The sequence below is a fragment of the Orbicella franksi genome, chromosome 2 (assembly GCF_964199315.1).
Source record: "Orbicella franksi chromosome 2, jaOrbFran1.1, whole genome shotgun sequence".
Classification (NCBI taxonomy): Eukaryota; Metazoa; Cnidaria; class Anthozoa; order Scleractinia; family Merulinidae; genus Orbicella; species Orbicella franksi.
Genome location: NC_138146.1, coordinates 31,877,114 through 31,892,511, shown reverse-complemented (window position 1 = coordinate 31,892,511; position 15,398 = coordinate 31,877,114). Strand labels below are relative to the sequence as shown.

The following is a 15,398-nucleotide window of genomic DNA, read 5'->3' as shown; positions in this document are numbered from 1 at the left end:
TTTTCAAGAGACTTATGTACCGAGCTAAAGATTTTAATTGACTTCAATAAAATAGAATAAAACAGGTTTCATGTCTAAATTTTGTGTGCGTAGTCTAGATTTTTGGTGGGCCAAGATTTAATATTGTGAGAAATATCGTATTCAAATAGATAGGAATGGTGATCAGTGCATGAGTCAACGAATAAAAACAGGTAACGCAGTAAAATAATCACGTCACGCTCTTGTGTGCCTTCTGAACAGCTGTCGGCAGGCAAGCTAAACTCCAAGATCACACCCAATCTAAAATCAGTCTTAGATGAAAATCTACTCTGCTTTTGTGTCTGAAACTTTTATTATTGTACAATACAGTTTTGTACAAGCCCCCAAGCAAATATGATGTACAATTTATAGATCCCAAATATTACCAAATCACCATTAACAACTTCAAGTTTACACAGCTCAGATCTAGGTTATAAAAAAAAAACGAATGAAAAAAATTCCTCCCCATGAAAATAAGCCGGTATGTCCAGTGCTAGAATCAAACCATAAACAAAGTCCCAAATACAGTCAGTGACGGCCGGCAACAAGCGCAATAAACATTTTAATAAACCTTTCAGTTGTAGATGAGGTTGTACACACACCAGGCAAACGCACTCAGATCTATCACCGTACGGACCTTGTGAAAAGTGTTCCAGTTATCCACCGTGTCTCTAACTACGCCTGGATCCATCTTGCCAGCCACTTCGTAATCATAGATTGGATCAATAACACGAGGCTTCATAGCAATGGCCGTGTAGGGTGCATTGAACGCCATAAGCCCAGCTGTAAGCAGCCAAGGTTTTCCTTTACTCTGATTGATAGCAAACGCCGCTATTCCGCCAACCAGTGGCAACAGGGATGTCCCAGCCATCAAGTACTTGGCACGATCGAAGCTTTCCCTCCATTGTCGATGGAGAGATTGAACATCGTCGAGTTCCATTCTTGCGGGGTGTTCAGCAAGGTTGATGTAAATTGCTCCGCCTGCTATAACACCAGTGGCCACTGTCGAACCGAATTTGATGAGTTTCAGAGCATCTTCAGCGTTCATGGTTCGAGAAATAACGGGAATCACACGACTTCACCGGCTCTAAAGAAATCCTGACCTTCGACCGAACTTGTGTTAATATTAAACACGGGTGGATTGATTTACATATTCAGGCGCGTTGTTTTGGTTCTTTAATTTATGAAAACATTAAACTCAACACCTACACATAAATTATACTGACAGATCAGGGAAAAAAATCCCAAAATGACGAGAACTTTTCTAAAAAACGGCTAAAGCACGTTGCGAGGTTAAAAAAATATATAGATAGGAGTATTTATCCACAATGTGCAATACGTTGGTCGATTCATGTCGCTGAACACTAGGTTGTACCACCTCATTCCCAGGATCTCTCCACCGCTCTTGGGGCGGGAAGAGGAGAGACCCTGGGAACGAGGTTGGTGGCAATCCATTTATCCACTATATCTTTGACTACATGCTGGGTCTCTTCTGGGGACTACATAATAGCCTCTGATCAGTTAAACAGACCCAGGCATAATAACCACTGCTTTTTTGTTTTTGTTTTTGTTTTTGTTTTTGTTTTTATATGGCACATGAAAGGCCAACATTCCCACTGCAATATGACGAGGTAGGTCAGCCAGGCTTCCCCTTGTTGTAGTTTATAGTCTTTATAGCAATGGCTGCTAGTCTTCCACAGATGAGAATTATAACGACAAACCGATCGTGAGTTTTTTGGTGATAACGAAGTCTATTCTCAAATGCCTGTGCAATGACTTTACATCTTCACTTTTCATTTACGCTGCATGGATCAGTTACCCCAGGAGGGGTGTGAGTACTCAACAAAGTTTTATACGGGAAGCCTCCGCCCTGAGGTCCAAACCCTTATCTTTTTATGCTCCAATTTTTCTCACATGTATTTCTTCCGTAGATAATGGTACTCCTTTCACATAGCTACAGGACACTTTGGTGATCCTAAGTCTTTCTACCCTAAAAAACTTGTACGAGATATTTCAGTATGAAAAGGCCCCTTTACTGAACAGTTCCTAAATGACAATTTCTCCCCTAGCCTTTATCCTCTCATGACAACCCTACTCTTCCCATCCAGCCTGAAAAAGGACCCCTTTTGGCTTAGTCGGAGCCTCCCTCAGGCATAGGGAGTACCCAACCGGGGGAATGCCAACCATAAGGAACCTATGTCCAAAGTTGTGTCAACTTTGTTGAACTTAACTTCAAGGCTTCTTCTGATCTCAGTTTGGAGGTGTGCTGAATGAAATATCATCTATACACTAGTGCTACGTACAACCGGGTTCCTAGTAACAAATTTGCATACCGCATGGTCCACATACAATTCATGTTTTCTTTAGGCACGCCTTGTCAGCTATTCTCTAATCCTTTGTTGAGCACACCCGACCGTAACAATTCATACGGAATTGTTAATTTGGTTTTACACCTCCAGATTATATATATTCTGCATCTGGATATCCATTTATATCATCATCTGAACTCAAAATAAATTTCCTCTTGGACCATAGATTAATTCGAATGATTGCCAGACTTTCACTAGACTACGAGTAGTCCCTCTTTCGCTTAGTCCGTCGTGCGTGACGCGAAAGAAATTCGCGAGGAAAAAATGGCCGCGCAAAATCCTGGGGGCTAGGAGCGCGCGAAAGGAGGGACTACCGCCTAAGCCCAAGAGTTTGCCCTTTCACGGCCGAGTGATTTTTCGGTGTAGGATTTCTCATCTTGACGTCCTCTTATTATCGCCTGTTATCAATAGCCCCGGGAGATCTGAATAAAATTGCTCTACTCTACTCTTCAAGTAGCCAGGCAAAAACATGTGCCGTGAGAAGTATATCTTCGTTCAGTGTTCGTTCAGCGAAACAGTCGAAGAAGTTTTAAAAAGAAGACGGTGAATGAGGCCTCTTGTAACGATTTTCGCTGCGTCTAAAAGTTATTGCGAAAATTTCAATAGACTTTCAACCGAGAATTTACATTATACATTATACATTATACATTATACATAGGAGATCATCCAACTGCGATGAAATGTCTGCCGATAGCAGCGGAAAATTTCAGGAGAATATCCGGTGTCAAGTGAGAGTCCGGTTTCAAATGGACGGCAGAAAGGCCAAGCTCAGTGAATTTATATTCGCTGACTTAGACGATGCTGTTGAGCGGCGAAATCACTAACACGCTCGCAGTCGGGGTGGAGGCAGAAAGTTTTGCCAAACAAAACACTGGATAAATTTAAATCTTTCCAAAGCGCCTGTTGGCAGATTCGCAAGAACATCACGGCTTGTGAAGCGCGATTCCAACGCTTCGATTTGCTTCGGTTCCAAAACATTCCTGCAAGACGTCACAGGTATCTCGAATGTTGACAACACGTTGTCAACGCTCCTAACATAAGCCAATCATATTTTTGCGTTGTGAGAGCAACGCGTAATTCAAACTCGTGGGCTTAGGCGGTAGTCCCTCCTTTCGCGTGCTCCTCGCCTCCAGGATTTCGCGCGGCCATTTATTTTCTCGCGGTTTTCTTTCGCGTGACGCACGACGGACTAAGCGAAAGAGGGACTACTCGTAGTCTAGACTTTCACTTTCTCCACACGAGTCTTCGCGGCCGTGTTTTCACGACAACCGTTGTCGCGGCTTCCTCGACAACAGATGTGATTTACATACGTTTTGTTGTGGTAAAACTCAATCATTTAATATTGTTGACAGCTGTCACTTTATTTGCTCCCTCCAGTTGGTCGCGTCACGCTATGACGTCATGGGTGGTGGGTGTGATATATTTGTTTTACAGGAAAGGTTCGCGTCTCTTGCTAAGTGCAAAGCAGCCTCGAAGTTACTTCTTGCACAGTTGGTACTTCTGATAAAAATTACGGACAGTGTCCTTTAAATTGAAGAGATCCAAAATGGCAAGCGTTAACATGAACCCAGAGAAAATCTTTCCCCTAATCGAGTGCATCAACACATTTCTTTGCGGCCTGATGACAGGGATAGCAGTGTATGTTGTTGCCGTGGAGCAGCCGTCACGAATGAGCATGAAGGACCCTGTTGCCATCCACCGGCAGTGGCTGACAAGTTTCCACCGATGTGCGCGCCTGATGATGGGCCTATCCGTGTTCCCCCAGGTCTCAGGCGTTGTGGCTTATTATATGGACCGTACCCGAGGCCTTCCGTGGCTTATTGTTGCTGGCTTGCTTCTGTTTAACATGCCGTACACCTTGCTGGTTCTGAAGCCATACTTCATTGATCCCATACTAGATGAGAACACATGTTCCAAGAAGGATCACGAGTACGTAGTGGATAAGGTGGTGAAGTGGAGCAGAGCTCACTTAGTTCGCGTTTTGATCAACGTTATCGCCTTCGATGTGTGCATTTATACTATTGTTTACTAACTTCACGCGATCGACTTTTGATCTCACGGTAGACGGTCATCTCTCATATAGCAAGTTTCACGCTTTCTGGTAGCATCGCATTTTCGGTCGGTATTTCGGTTAATTCAGCTCTCAACAGGCGCGCATGTATACAACACTGTACAATGCTCGCAAGCTAAGCGTAGCGAAATAATTTCGACTCAGTTAAAGTCAAGTGTCATAGAACTTGAAGTGTTTATTGTCCATTTGGACAGACATCATGTATTTGTGTACTGAAGCAAGTAGAAGCAGCGAAATGAAGTGAAGTGCCTGTTTTGTTACTACGCAGGTGCATGTATTAGTTTATTGTTATTATGTAACATTTAAGAAATAAAACGGTTATTTTATGTTCAGTTATGTCTGGTTGTTTAGTTTCAGTTTCTGTTTTTTATTATGTTGCCGCATATGGTCAATATTCTCTGCGCTACCTTGGACCAAAATTATGGACAAAACTGCCTAAAAATATTAGATCTGCAAAAATCTGAACAACTTTAAAAGCACTATTAGAAACTTTGACGTTAGCTCTCTGCTGGACGATGGATGTATACGTTGTTCTTGCTGTTCATCTATGTAGTTAGTTGTTAAATAACTATTAGGTGATAATATTATGATAGTATTTATCAACAAATTAGTGTTTTTTTATTCAATTTAATAGTTTAATATTCTCTTAATTTTACTAAATCTTGGGTGAATACATTTTACTTTATATTTTAGTCTCGCCAATTAGTAGAGCACTTGTGCTCAGCTATTAAGACTGAGACTTAAATAAAGTTGTCATTCATTCATTCATTCATTCATTCATTCACAATAAATTAAAATAAATTTACAAACATCAAATCTATATGAGGCATAAAAGACCAGGGAAGCCAAAAACGCTTATCAGTTATGTAGGGGACTTTAGAACACGATCTAAGACTAAAGATATCAAATTAAATAAAGTCATTAGCAGGACAATTTATTTAAATATAAAAGATACATTTGGTTTTTTAACACACAAAAGTGATCATTATTTAGAATAAAAATGCACATGTGAAGCTAAACGTCCAAATGCACAGAAGCGAAGGGAAAAATAACAAAAAAAAAAACAAACAAAGCGGAAGAAAAAACAAAAACAAACAAAAAACAAACAACAACAACAAAAAAGCAAAACAAAACAACAACAACAACAAAAAAAACAAAGCAAAACAAAAGAAAACAAATAAAGAGCGAAAATAGCCCACACAAGCACATTTATAGGGAATAAATGGTGGACACAACAATACCGGAAGCATTTTGAATTTCAGGACTGAGGGAATTAAGGCTGGAGTCTACCCGAATTTAAGTGAAGATTTAGGAAGTTTAAGGAGGGATTAAAAGGAAACAAAATAGTTTTGGAACACCACCAGACAGTTGAACGCCCCCCGAAAAGGCAACCCAGGTTGGACAACTGCCCGTCTACCAATTTTTAACTTCAAATTTTAATTTTAAAACAACATCAAATCTTCAAAATTTCATATTTCCATAAATTTTACTAATCCTTTGAGAAAAGCTATTTATCCTCAAACATACCCAAATATCACCAAAAAATTTACAAAACAGCCCAAAACGTGGATACGTGGGATGAGCAGAGAGATTTTTGACTGCTTGAAACGTGAACGAGATATTTGCGTTAAAACCATAATACCCAGCCAAAATACGGCCTTCATGTTAAGGTGGTATGGTACCCTAAAATATGGCGATGTTCATGAAAAATTCAATTTCTTGAAAATACAAGACTTAAGACCCTTGAGGACTTGTCAAAAACATTTTGAAACGATCTTGCCGAATTTCCTTCCAGATGAGTGTGAAATTTAAGGAAAGTACACAGTGGTATAAGTTTTTTCACGTGGCAACGGCCATAGCAACGACTGTTTACTATAAGAACGTGACCAAAAATATAGATTATTTTTAACTTATATGAACGAAACTATTTAGAAAAAACTTTTAAGACATGCACAACTCGATTGGTATAATTATTTGTGAAAAGCTTTGCCTCAAATTGCCATCACAGGCTCATTCATTTCCCTTATGACAAGGAATATTTCCCACAACTGCGGTAACTTTTTACAAAATAGAACAACCATTGTACCCCCTCCCCCGAGATCCAATCTGCACCCCTCCCCCCACTATTTGTGGCTCGTTAAATGCTTAATACTTCGTGTAAGAAACTTAAAGTGCATTTTTCTCAAAAGTTTGCTTTTGTACCGACTGACTTCGCGCCAACATTTCTACTTTGCAAGGTTTTTAAGTAGAATTTCTGAAACTTGGGCTCATCAAAGACCAATGGTGTCGTGATGATATAAACCAAAAAAATCGTAACATTTTAAGGTCTGTCACGTGACTTGAGATGATTTGTCCACTGGGTGTGGTAAAAAATAAGGTTATTCCAAATAAAGCTGTAAAAAGCGCTGAAAATAAGAGTTAACTGTCAAAACTTAGGTTCATATCACAGAACAAAATAGAAACTTACATGATATGTTTATTTGACAGTCAATTCTTGTTTTGTAAAAGAGCAGGAAGCGTTGGCGTCAATACTATAAAATACTACTTCAAAAGGCTGTGGCTGGTTTCCATAGCAACCATTTTGAGTAAAACTCTAGAAATTTAATTTCCCTTCTTGAGTGCAATAGCACACAATTGATCTTTCTTTACCATATTTAAACAAACTTTTTGGTCCATATTGAGGGTACCATACCACCTTAAAATGTTTAAGCAAGCAACCGGAACGATGATCCTGCTGGTATACGTTGGATCAATAGTGATCTAATCGGCCTCACATATAAAATGAAGAATACGAAATCAAAAACCGACACAACTATATTTCGGCTGGCCAAACCAGCCTTCTTCAGGTTAACCCCCACCTTAAATAATTTAGGGCCATGAAAACGGAGTGAAAATTTCCGCAGCAGTATAAATAGCCCAATTTCGATATATTAAAATTCAGCCAAAAACAATAGACCTCAGTACGAGACTCTGGGGAATAACTACAGAGTTTGTGAGGTTTATTCCTCAGAGCCTCGTGCTGAGGTCTATTGTGTTAGACTGAATTTTAATATATCGAAATTGGTCTATTGGCATGAACTAACCAAAGAAACCGAAAGAACGAAAGCTAACGAAAGAACGAAAGAACCAAAAATAAAGACGCGGAATCTGGGCACTACTCGGCCACTCGCCCTTTCAGACTCACGGGGCAACCCCTTTTATCTGTACACACGTGGTACAATTCTCTCTCTTTCGCCGGCCATCTTGAATACGATAAAATGGTACGTGAGGAGGGATAAATGTCTAATTTTTTTTACCTTTCTCCTTTATGTTACACGTTGAAGGGAGTCAATATGAGCTCAAGAAATACTAAGCTGTATACTGGCGAAATTTGAAGATAAAATAGCAAAGCTTTCTCCTTAAATTTTGCTTGTAGTTTCGTTAAGAGGTTGGAATATTTCACAACGTGGATTTGTGTCGACAGTCGTTCTAAAATATCTGCTTTTTGTAAACTTCCTTGTTAGACGTTATTAAAAATTTGATTTCAACGCTTTCATCTTTTAGTAAAATAAGAAAGCAAAACGGAATTCATGGCCTGCCTACCACAAACTTTAAGCTAAAGCTGAATTCGAACTCTTAAACCACACTTACTATCAAGGAGGTCGTTTGGGAACATTTCGAGGGATTTGCTTGTACTTTCTTTTGAAAAATCTCCTTCAACGCTTAAGGTGCATAATATCTATGGTCTTGAACTCTTTCTGCTGTTTTAGTCATTTCGGTGGAAAGAGAAAACAGTCAATTGATTTGAAATCCGTGGAACTGGTAAAATAAAACTTAGGCAATGGCTAAGAGTTGGCCTGTTCATCACTAGAAAGAAGAGATGCATTAGGACATGCAACCCTTTGTAATGTTTTGTGGGAAGTAGTATATTTAAATGTATGCCTGAATACACTCTGTTGTTTAGTTAAAAGTTTGTGTTTAAAACAAAATGCAACAATTACATGTACATGTATGTTACCATCATAGTTGTTTCACGGGTGAACTTATATCACGCCAACTCTGATGTCATTTTGTGAATGTCCAGTAATACTGTCTTTTTCTGTTTCTGATTTAAGGCGGCTAGACCTTTAATAACAGTGTATGATGAGGCAGGAGAAAATGTAGGGCAGACCACTCTGCCTGCTGTGTTTAAAGCTCCCATTCGTCCTGATGTAGTTGGTTTTGTCCACACCAACATGGCCAAAAACAAGCGGCAAGCTTATGCTGTCAACAAACTTGCTGGGCATCAGACCTCTGCTGAGTCGTGGGGTACTGGCCGTGCCGTTGCCAGGATTCCACGTGTGCGGGGTGGTGGTACTCATCGCTCAGGTCAAGGTGCTTTTGGCAATGTATCCTTACAATGAGAGGTAAAAGGTAAAGTCTGCATGCGAGCTAAGTGGCCCATCAGGCCGGAGCTTATCCCGGTTTCTGTAGCATGAAGCGACTAGGAGAATTTCTACTCCCCCCTGGATGGGATGCTAGTCCATCGCAGGGTTACCCCCAGCATTAAGTTCGCCGGTACCCATTTATACACCTGGGTGGAGAGAGACACTGTGAGAGTAAAGTGTCTTGCCCAAGAACACAACACAGTGGCCCCAGCCAGGGCTCGAACCCGGACTGCTCGATCCGGAGACGAGCGCACTTATTATGAGGCCACCGTGCCTCCCAATGAGAACTCCCAATGAGAACTGTACATTAATTTATTAGTTTCCACAAGACTCCAAGAGTTGGCCAAGTGGTTGAAAGTGATTCAATATTAATGTAATGTGCAGATCACATACAGCATTGCTGAACAGCTATCAATATACTGTGTAGAACAAAGAGCTTTCAAAGGTCAAAGGAAAAACAGATTATCCTTTACTTTAAATTAAGATGTGTCGTGGTGGCCGTATGTTTGCTCCCACAAAAACCTGGCGCCGTTGGCATCGTAAGATCAACCAGAAACAGCGCCGCTATGCCATGTGTTCAGCCCTGGCAGCTTCAGCTCTCCCTGCTTTAGTGATGGCCCGAGGTCACCGTGTTGAAGAGATCCCTGAGGTCCCTCTTGTGGTGTCAGATGCTCTTGAATCCCTGCAGAAGACAAGTGCAGCAGTTAAACTGCTGAAGGCTGTTAATGCTTATGGGGATGTGGAAAAGTGCAAGGATTCCAAGAAGATCCGTGCTGGCAAAGTAAGTTTGGCATTACCATTTCAGAAATAGAACACATTCCCATAGTTTAAGTTGTTTGTAACTTGAATGGACTCTCACATCTTTTTTTTTTTTTGTAATTCAGGGTTTGTATTGTGACAGAATACAAATATTTTTATGAAGAGTTGTAGTAACATGCTTTAAATTGATTGAATCACAGAAAATGTAGTAGTTAGTTCATGTCTTAAATTATGTTATCTTGTTCTCATGGCAAAGGATCTTCCATACATTGTACTTCTTTGCAAAGCTCATTTAAATGAAAAAAATTTCCTTTCCATGGGGTAAATCATATTGTAGAGGAATATATGTAACCTCCATCATGCTTGAGGTAAAACGAGGTAAAACGCTCAAAAGTATGTTACCAACTCTTGTCTGGTTTCTTGCGCATCTAATGTTGGTTTCAAATTCCTATTAGGGTAAGCTGCGTAACCGAAGGACTGTAATGCGCAAAGGACCGCTTGTCATCTACAATGAAGATCATGGAGTGAGGAAAGCTTTTCGCAACTTACCAGGGGTTGACATCTTGTCAGTGGATCGATTGAATCTCCTGAAGCTGTGTCCTGGTGGTCACATGGGCAGGTGAGGAGATCAAAACAATAGCTAAATGTTGAAGCACATTGTGCAAGGTCAGCAAGAGTCACACTGTTGAGTTCTGCCTGGCCTATTAAATTTTACAACACTCAAGACAGTTAATTTTTCACTTGCTATTGCTTTAACAACAAATTGATAGCAATAGACTGACAACAGTTTTTGCTGACTTGTGTACTGGCAGGTTCTGTATCTGGAGTAAAGGAGCCATTGAGAAACTTGATGCATTGTATGGAACTGGAAAGAAACCATCTTCAGAAAAGAAGGATTTCAAGTAAGTCGATGTACTTGGGCTCACTGCATGTACGGTACATGTACAGAGATATATGCTGGGATTAAAGTAGGCTAATGTTCCTGTGTAAGACACCACTGACTAATTCAGTGTTCTCCAAACAAGTAAGTTCTTGCGACCAACAAAAATCACTGTCTGCTAGGACAGAGCATTTTGGCTACTCTTGAGATAAATATAATTTTCAAGAAAGAACAAGTAAATTTTAAACCATTCAAAAGTTTTAGAAGTTTTCTATCCCTTTCAATAACCAAGTGGAGGCACAGTGCCTCATCGTTAGTGCACTTGTCTCAGGATTGTGTGGTCCAGGGTAGAACCCTGGCCAAGGACATTGTGTTGTGTTTTTGGGCAATTCACTTAACTCTCAAAGTGCCTCTCTCTACACAGGTGTATAAATGGGTACCGCCAAATTTCATGTTAAGTGGAGGTACCCTCTGATGGACTAGCATCCCTTCTAGGGGGAAGTACATGTAGAAATAGTCTTAGTCACTTATATGTATACTTACCAGTCCAGGCTGAAAACCATTTTAAATTTAGCTGAAAGCTTAAAAGCAAAAAGTACACCCGGGGAAGTGACTTGGTGATCAGACTTTGACTAATCCCTTATTAAAACCAATCAACACACAAGGATTTAATTGTGTGATTGTTATGAATTCTGGAGACTGAACAAGGTGGCCCAAATAATTTTTCTGTGGGAAGGGAAATGAGAAGAAACTACATGTAGACCCCCATTTGGTAAATGTGAATATTTGTTAAACAGTAGTGGTTTTCAGTTAAGTGTTGTAAGACAAAAACCAAAACCAAACCAATTACTTACTGATTAGACTACTCAGCCAATCTCAAATTGTAGTAAAACCAAATGAAAGCCAAAGTAATTGCCTGACTACTTTCAACACTCATCTAAAAAGGCTCTAGACAGTCAAACATTCATCCCAGTTAATAAACAGCGATTTAAGTCACTAGTCTTGCACTCACATGAAGAACACCTGCTTGTTCAAAGCCTGATTAACTAACAAGAATAAGTGTGAATTTTGATTTCAGCTTTGTAAAATTTTCAGTCAGGTTTTTTTTATATTTTATTTGTTCTTCAGTTTTGAGTTTGAATAATCTCAAACTATACAAAACATAAGCAGTGAAATTAAACATTATTATAGAAGAGAAGTGAATACCCCCATTTACTTTTAACCCTAGGGTAGCATTAACCAGCTTTCGAATAACCTGGCCCTGAATAAGTACATAAATATATTTAGATATGGCATAATTTGAATGGGTGCAAAGAATTGACCTACAAAATACATTCAAAATGTTATCAGTTTGAAATCACAACAGACCACACATGTTTGCATTTCTGCAAAGTGGTTTCTTACATGTACATCACTTATCAGACCTTGTTCTTATTTCGTGTAAAGTTATTTTTGTGCATTTTTAAAAGCAGTTTCATACTGATGAAGTGCACAATTAGTAAAGATGACATGGAAACTAGTAAGAGTGAAAATAGTACCAGGGATGGAACTGTTTCAAGGGCTGTTGCCCTTAATGTCGTCTGAACATCTCAAACAGATTGTTTTCACATCAATGACATTAAAAGTAACCCTTGGGTTTGTTTTTTTACAGTCTCCCTCAACCAATTATGAGCAATGCAGACCTCAATCGCCTGATCAACAGTGAGGAGATACAGTCTGTTATCAGACCAGCTGGGTAAGCAGTAAACAAACTTTGAGATAATCTTATGTTCTTATAAAACAGCTTGTGCCAGTGCTCTAATTCAGCTGTATCACTTTGTCATGATGCTCTTGTCAAATGCCTGTAATCAATGACTCAGATGAGTATTAAGATGGCCTTGCAGTTATATTCTGACATCTGTAGACCTCAAAATACCAACAGTATATGAACCCCTTTTGTAATGACTGAAAAAGAACACAACAACTACAACAAGTAAACAATACATGTTCAGAGCATTGGCAGTAGATAAATTCAGTGGTGATTGGACTTTTTTCCCTCATTATAACTGACCATTCTGATGTTTATACCTAATCATGCCTTTTTGTATGCTTCGGCGGCATATCAGGTGAGTTTGGTTGAGCCATGGTTCATATTTTGGCAAGTTGTAGTCAAACCAAAATACCCATGGTGAGACCAAACAAGCCTGATATGCCAAGGAAGCATTAGGTATAAGCATCAGAATGGTCAGTTTTTTTTTCTTTGCTAGAAGTTTACCGTACCAAGTTTCAGCCAAGTGAGCATGATATTGTAGCCATATCAGATCAGGTCACATTACCTGATATTGCAGGATATCAAGACAGTAAACACTGGTTCTGATTGGCTAATTGCAAAATTGAGTACAGTAAACTGTTGTAATTGATAGAATGGTCAATGGTCATTGTAATAAGGATTCTGTCCTTGCAGTATTAATTCCCTGCAAGCAGACTAGAATGATAGAAATTATCAACTAGATGGCTCAATGTTGTTACTCAAATGCGAAATTGTCAGTGAACATGTTGCGGTCATTTATAAAATAGGTTGCTATAGCAACAATATATCCTGCTAAAAGTACTTTAAATTTTGAAAAAGGTAGCTCAGAGCCCTCTCAGGAGAATTTTTAGACTTCACTGAAAGTTGTGTTTGAACAGGCTGAAAACAATTTGATTATGAAAAATAATCGAATTAATTTTTTTCAGTTATAAGCCTGTTTTTCCTCCTTTATGAAATTCGTTGATATTCAGGTCTACCTTGCTACGCTAATAAATTGCAAAAAGGTGTTTTGAACAAGATGTACTGTTGTTATGATTACATATACAGTGTAAGGCTAAGAAAGTGACCACATATCCACCAGTGGTATAACTCATATAGATAAAGAGGTGCAGTAATGACCCGTCAAAGCATAGTTACAGTGTAATAGAGGGAAATGGTTAGGAAATCTGGCAAAGTTTGCTATTTTGGGGGTTGACCCTGCACAAAACCTGACAAAATACAAAAGGTGGTTATGTGTGCTCATACAACCAACTAATGGAACATTAAGATTACGTTATTCGTGCATAGTCTATGAGCATGAAACAGAAGATGTGCAGGGTCAAGGACCCTCCAACAAAGATCTTAGCTTGTTTATTTGCTTCTTTGATGTTTACCGGCCTTCCTAACCATTTCCCTCAATTAATTGTGGTCAAAGTGCTGGAAAGTGCAGTTAGCCGCTGCCAGCCATGTTGAAAGAGATGTACTTTATTCAGTAATGATAATTGGCTTTGGCTAGGGATTTAAAGAGGTGATTTTGTTTTGCAGACCATCAAAGAGCCGCCGGGCAACCCGCAAGAAGAATCCACTAAAGAACATTGGCATCATGATGAAACTGAACCCGCACGCCAAGAGCGTCAAACGAGCTGAAATGCTGACTGTGGAGAGGAGGAGAGCGGCTAAAGAGGCTGTACTGAGTAAGAAGAGAGAAGGAAAATAAGCTACTCTGATGCTGTGTTAAATGGACGAATAAAAACAGCAATTAATTCAGTGGAATTTTGATGTCTTTTTTTTTCGACTGTTTATTTAGTGGATGATTCAGAAATGGGACCCTTTCATTTAAACTGTCTTTTCGCCGTTTATGTAGTGTTCAAAAGCGATTGTTGATTCCTGGACTTAATGTTGTCCTGCTGACTGAAAATTACTTACAGACTTAACCTTTGTGCTGACAAGACAGGTCACTATTAACACACAATACAGATCATTTCCAAAGCTGTGCTCAAACTAGCCCATTCCAGTTTGTAGCGGTAAAAAAGTCCACTCCTAGCTCGTCCACGCTTGCTCCATGTTCCTCCAGAGAAACCTTTCTACGTTTGGCCGAGGAAAAGTAATCGGAAGCGTATTGCACCAAATCCTCCGGCTTGTCTCTAAGAACAACAAGTACAAATCCCTCTAGCAGCTCGACGAGTCCATTAGGGATCGTCCTTTTAGGTGAATTGGAAGTCATTTTGTCGTTGCAATGGACTGTTGGTGGAGGCCAAGTTTCCAGTACTTTTTTGAGGCGTTGTAAAGGATAATTAAGAAATTGCTTTCATTTGTGACGTAATCTAGTTTTATGCGCGTGCGCATTGGCTCCAGGTGAGTTATGTCGAGTTTCTTGGCCAGCGGTCTTGAAGAGAACATGATTGAATGCTAACTATGCCGGCCACAAAATTTTGAAAAGCGATTAAAATTTATCTTCCTTTTTTTGGTAACATAATGCTGATTTCAAGGGCAGTTGTTAGTCTTCAGAATTGGACTTGTGACAGCGTCAGAGCTGTCTCGGCCATTGCGGTCTCTCTTAACGTCTGCGACTGCCAGGAAAACCGTCTTAAACTTTGCAGACTGAACATTTGACTGATAAGAGTAGCGTGAGGTGTTACCCTGCAAAACAAGAAGTCAGGAGCATGCGCACGCGCGTCAACTGACCACTTCGGTACGCGCGCCAATCTCTTTCCAAGAGTCTTCGTTCCCCTTGACCAGCGGTCGGAAAACGAGACCTCTGGGAGCAACCATTTTGAAATAACCGAATTCTGGTGATTCTGCCTATCCGGTTTCACTGCGCAGTCTGCATTATCAATGGCGCATGCCTGAAATGGTTGCTCCCAGAGCTCTCGTTTTCCGACCGCTGGTCAAGGGGAACGAAGACTCTGGGAACGAGATTGTACGCGCGCTTGTTTTTGGCATGCATTTTCTAGACCTAAACAATAAAGAAATCCACCAACAGCAGGGTTCTAAAATGCGGGAGGGCGTGAAGATGTATCCGGAAAACACAGCTTATTTTATTATTCCTTACGACTAGACAAAGGGTCAATAACTTAATGCGATCTGTTTGAAACCTTTTTGTATTTTCAGATAAGCCAAATATTAA

The 15,398-nt window shown here is 39.9% G+C and overlaps 3 protein-coding genes across 3 annotated transcripts; 2 read left to right on the top strand and 1 right to left on the bottom strand.

Moving 5' to 3' along the window:
* Nucleotides 1-312: 312 nt before the first annotated feature.
* LOC145479328 (uncharacterized) lies at nucleotides 313-1,188 on the bottom strand. Its single transcript, XM_081457668.1, has one exon. The coding sequence runs from the start codon at nucleotides 1,064-1,066 to the stop codon at nucleotides 593-595; it is 474 nt and encodes a 157-aa protein (XP_081313794.1). The 5' UTR covers nucleotides 1,067-1,188; the 3' UTR covers nucleotides 313-592.
* Nucleotides 1,189-3,149: 1,961 nt separating this feature from the next.
* On the top strand, nucleotides 3,150-4,952 carry LOC145479327 (uncharacterized). The gene has a single exon (XM_081457667.1). The coding sequence runs from the start codon at nucleotides 3,934-3,936 to the stop codon at nucleotides 4,417-4,419; it is 486 nt and encodes a 161-aa protein (XP_081313793.1). The 5' UTR covers nucleotides 3,150-3,933; the 3' UTR covers nucleotides 4,420-4,952.
* A 2,632-nt stretch (nucleotides 4,953-7,584) lies between these two features.
* On the top strand, nucleotides 7,585-14,073 carry LOC145479323 (large ribosomal subunit protein uL4B-like). Its single transcript, XM_081457663.1, has 7 exons — nucleotides 7,585-7,718; nucleotides 8,553-8,825; nucleotides 9,349-9,645; nucleotides 10,079-10,242; nucleotides 10,436-10,525; nucleotides 12,155-12,238; nucleotides 13,817-14,073. Exons 1-7 carry the CDS (start codon nucleotides 7,716-7,718, stop codon nucleotides 13,986-13,988), a joined length of 1,083 nt encoding a protein of 360 aa, XP_081313789.1. The 5' UTR covers nucleotides 7,585-7,715; the 3' UTR covers nucleotides 13,989-14,073.
* The last annotated feature ends 1,325 nt before the right edge of the window (nucleotides 14,074-15,398 follow it).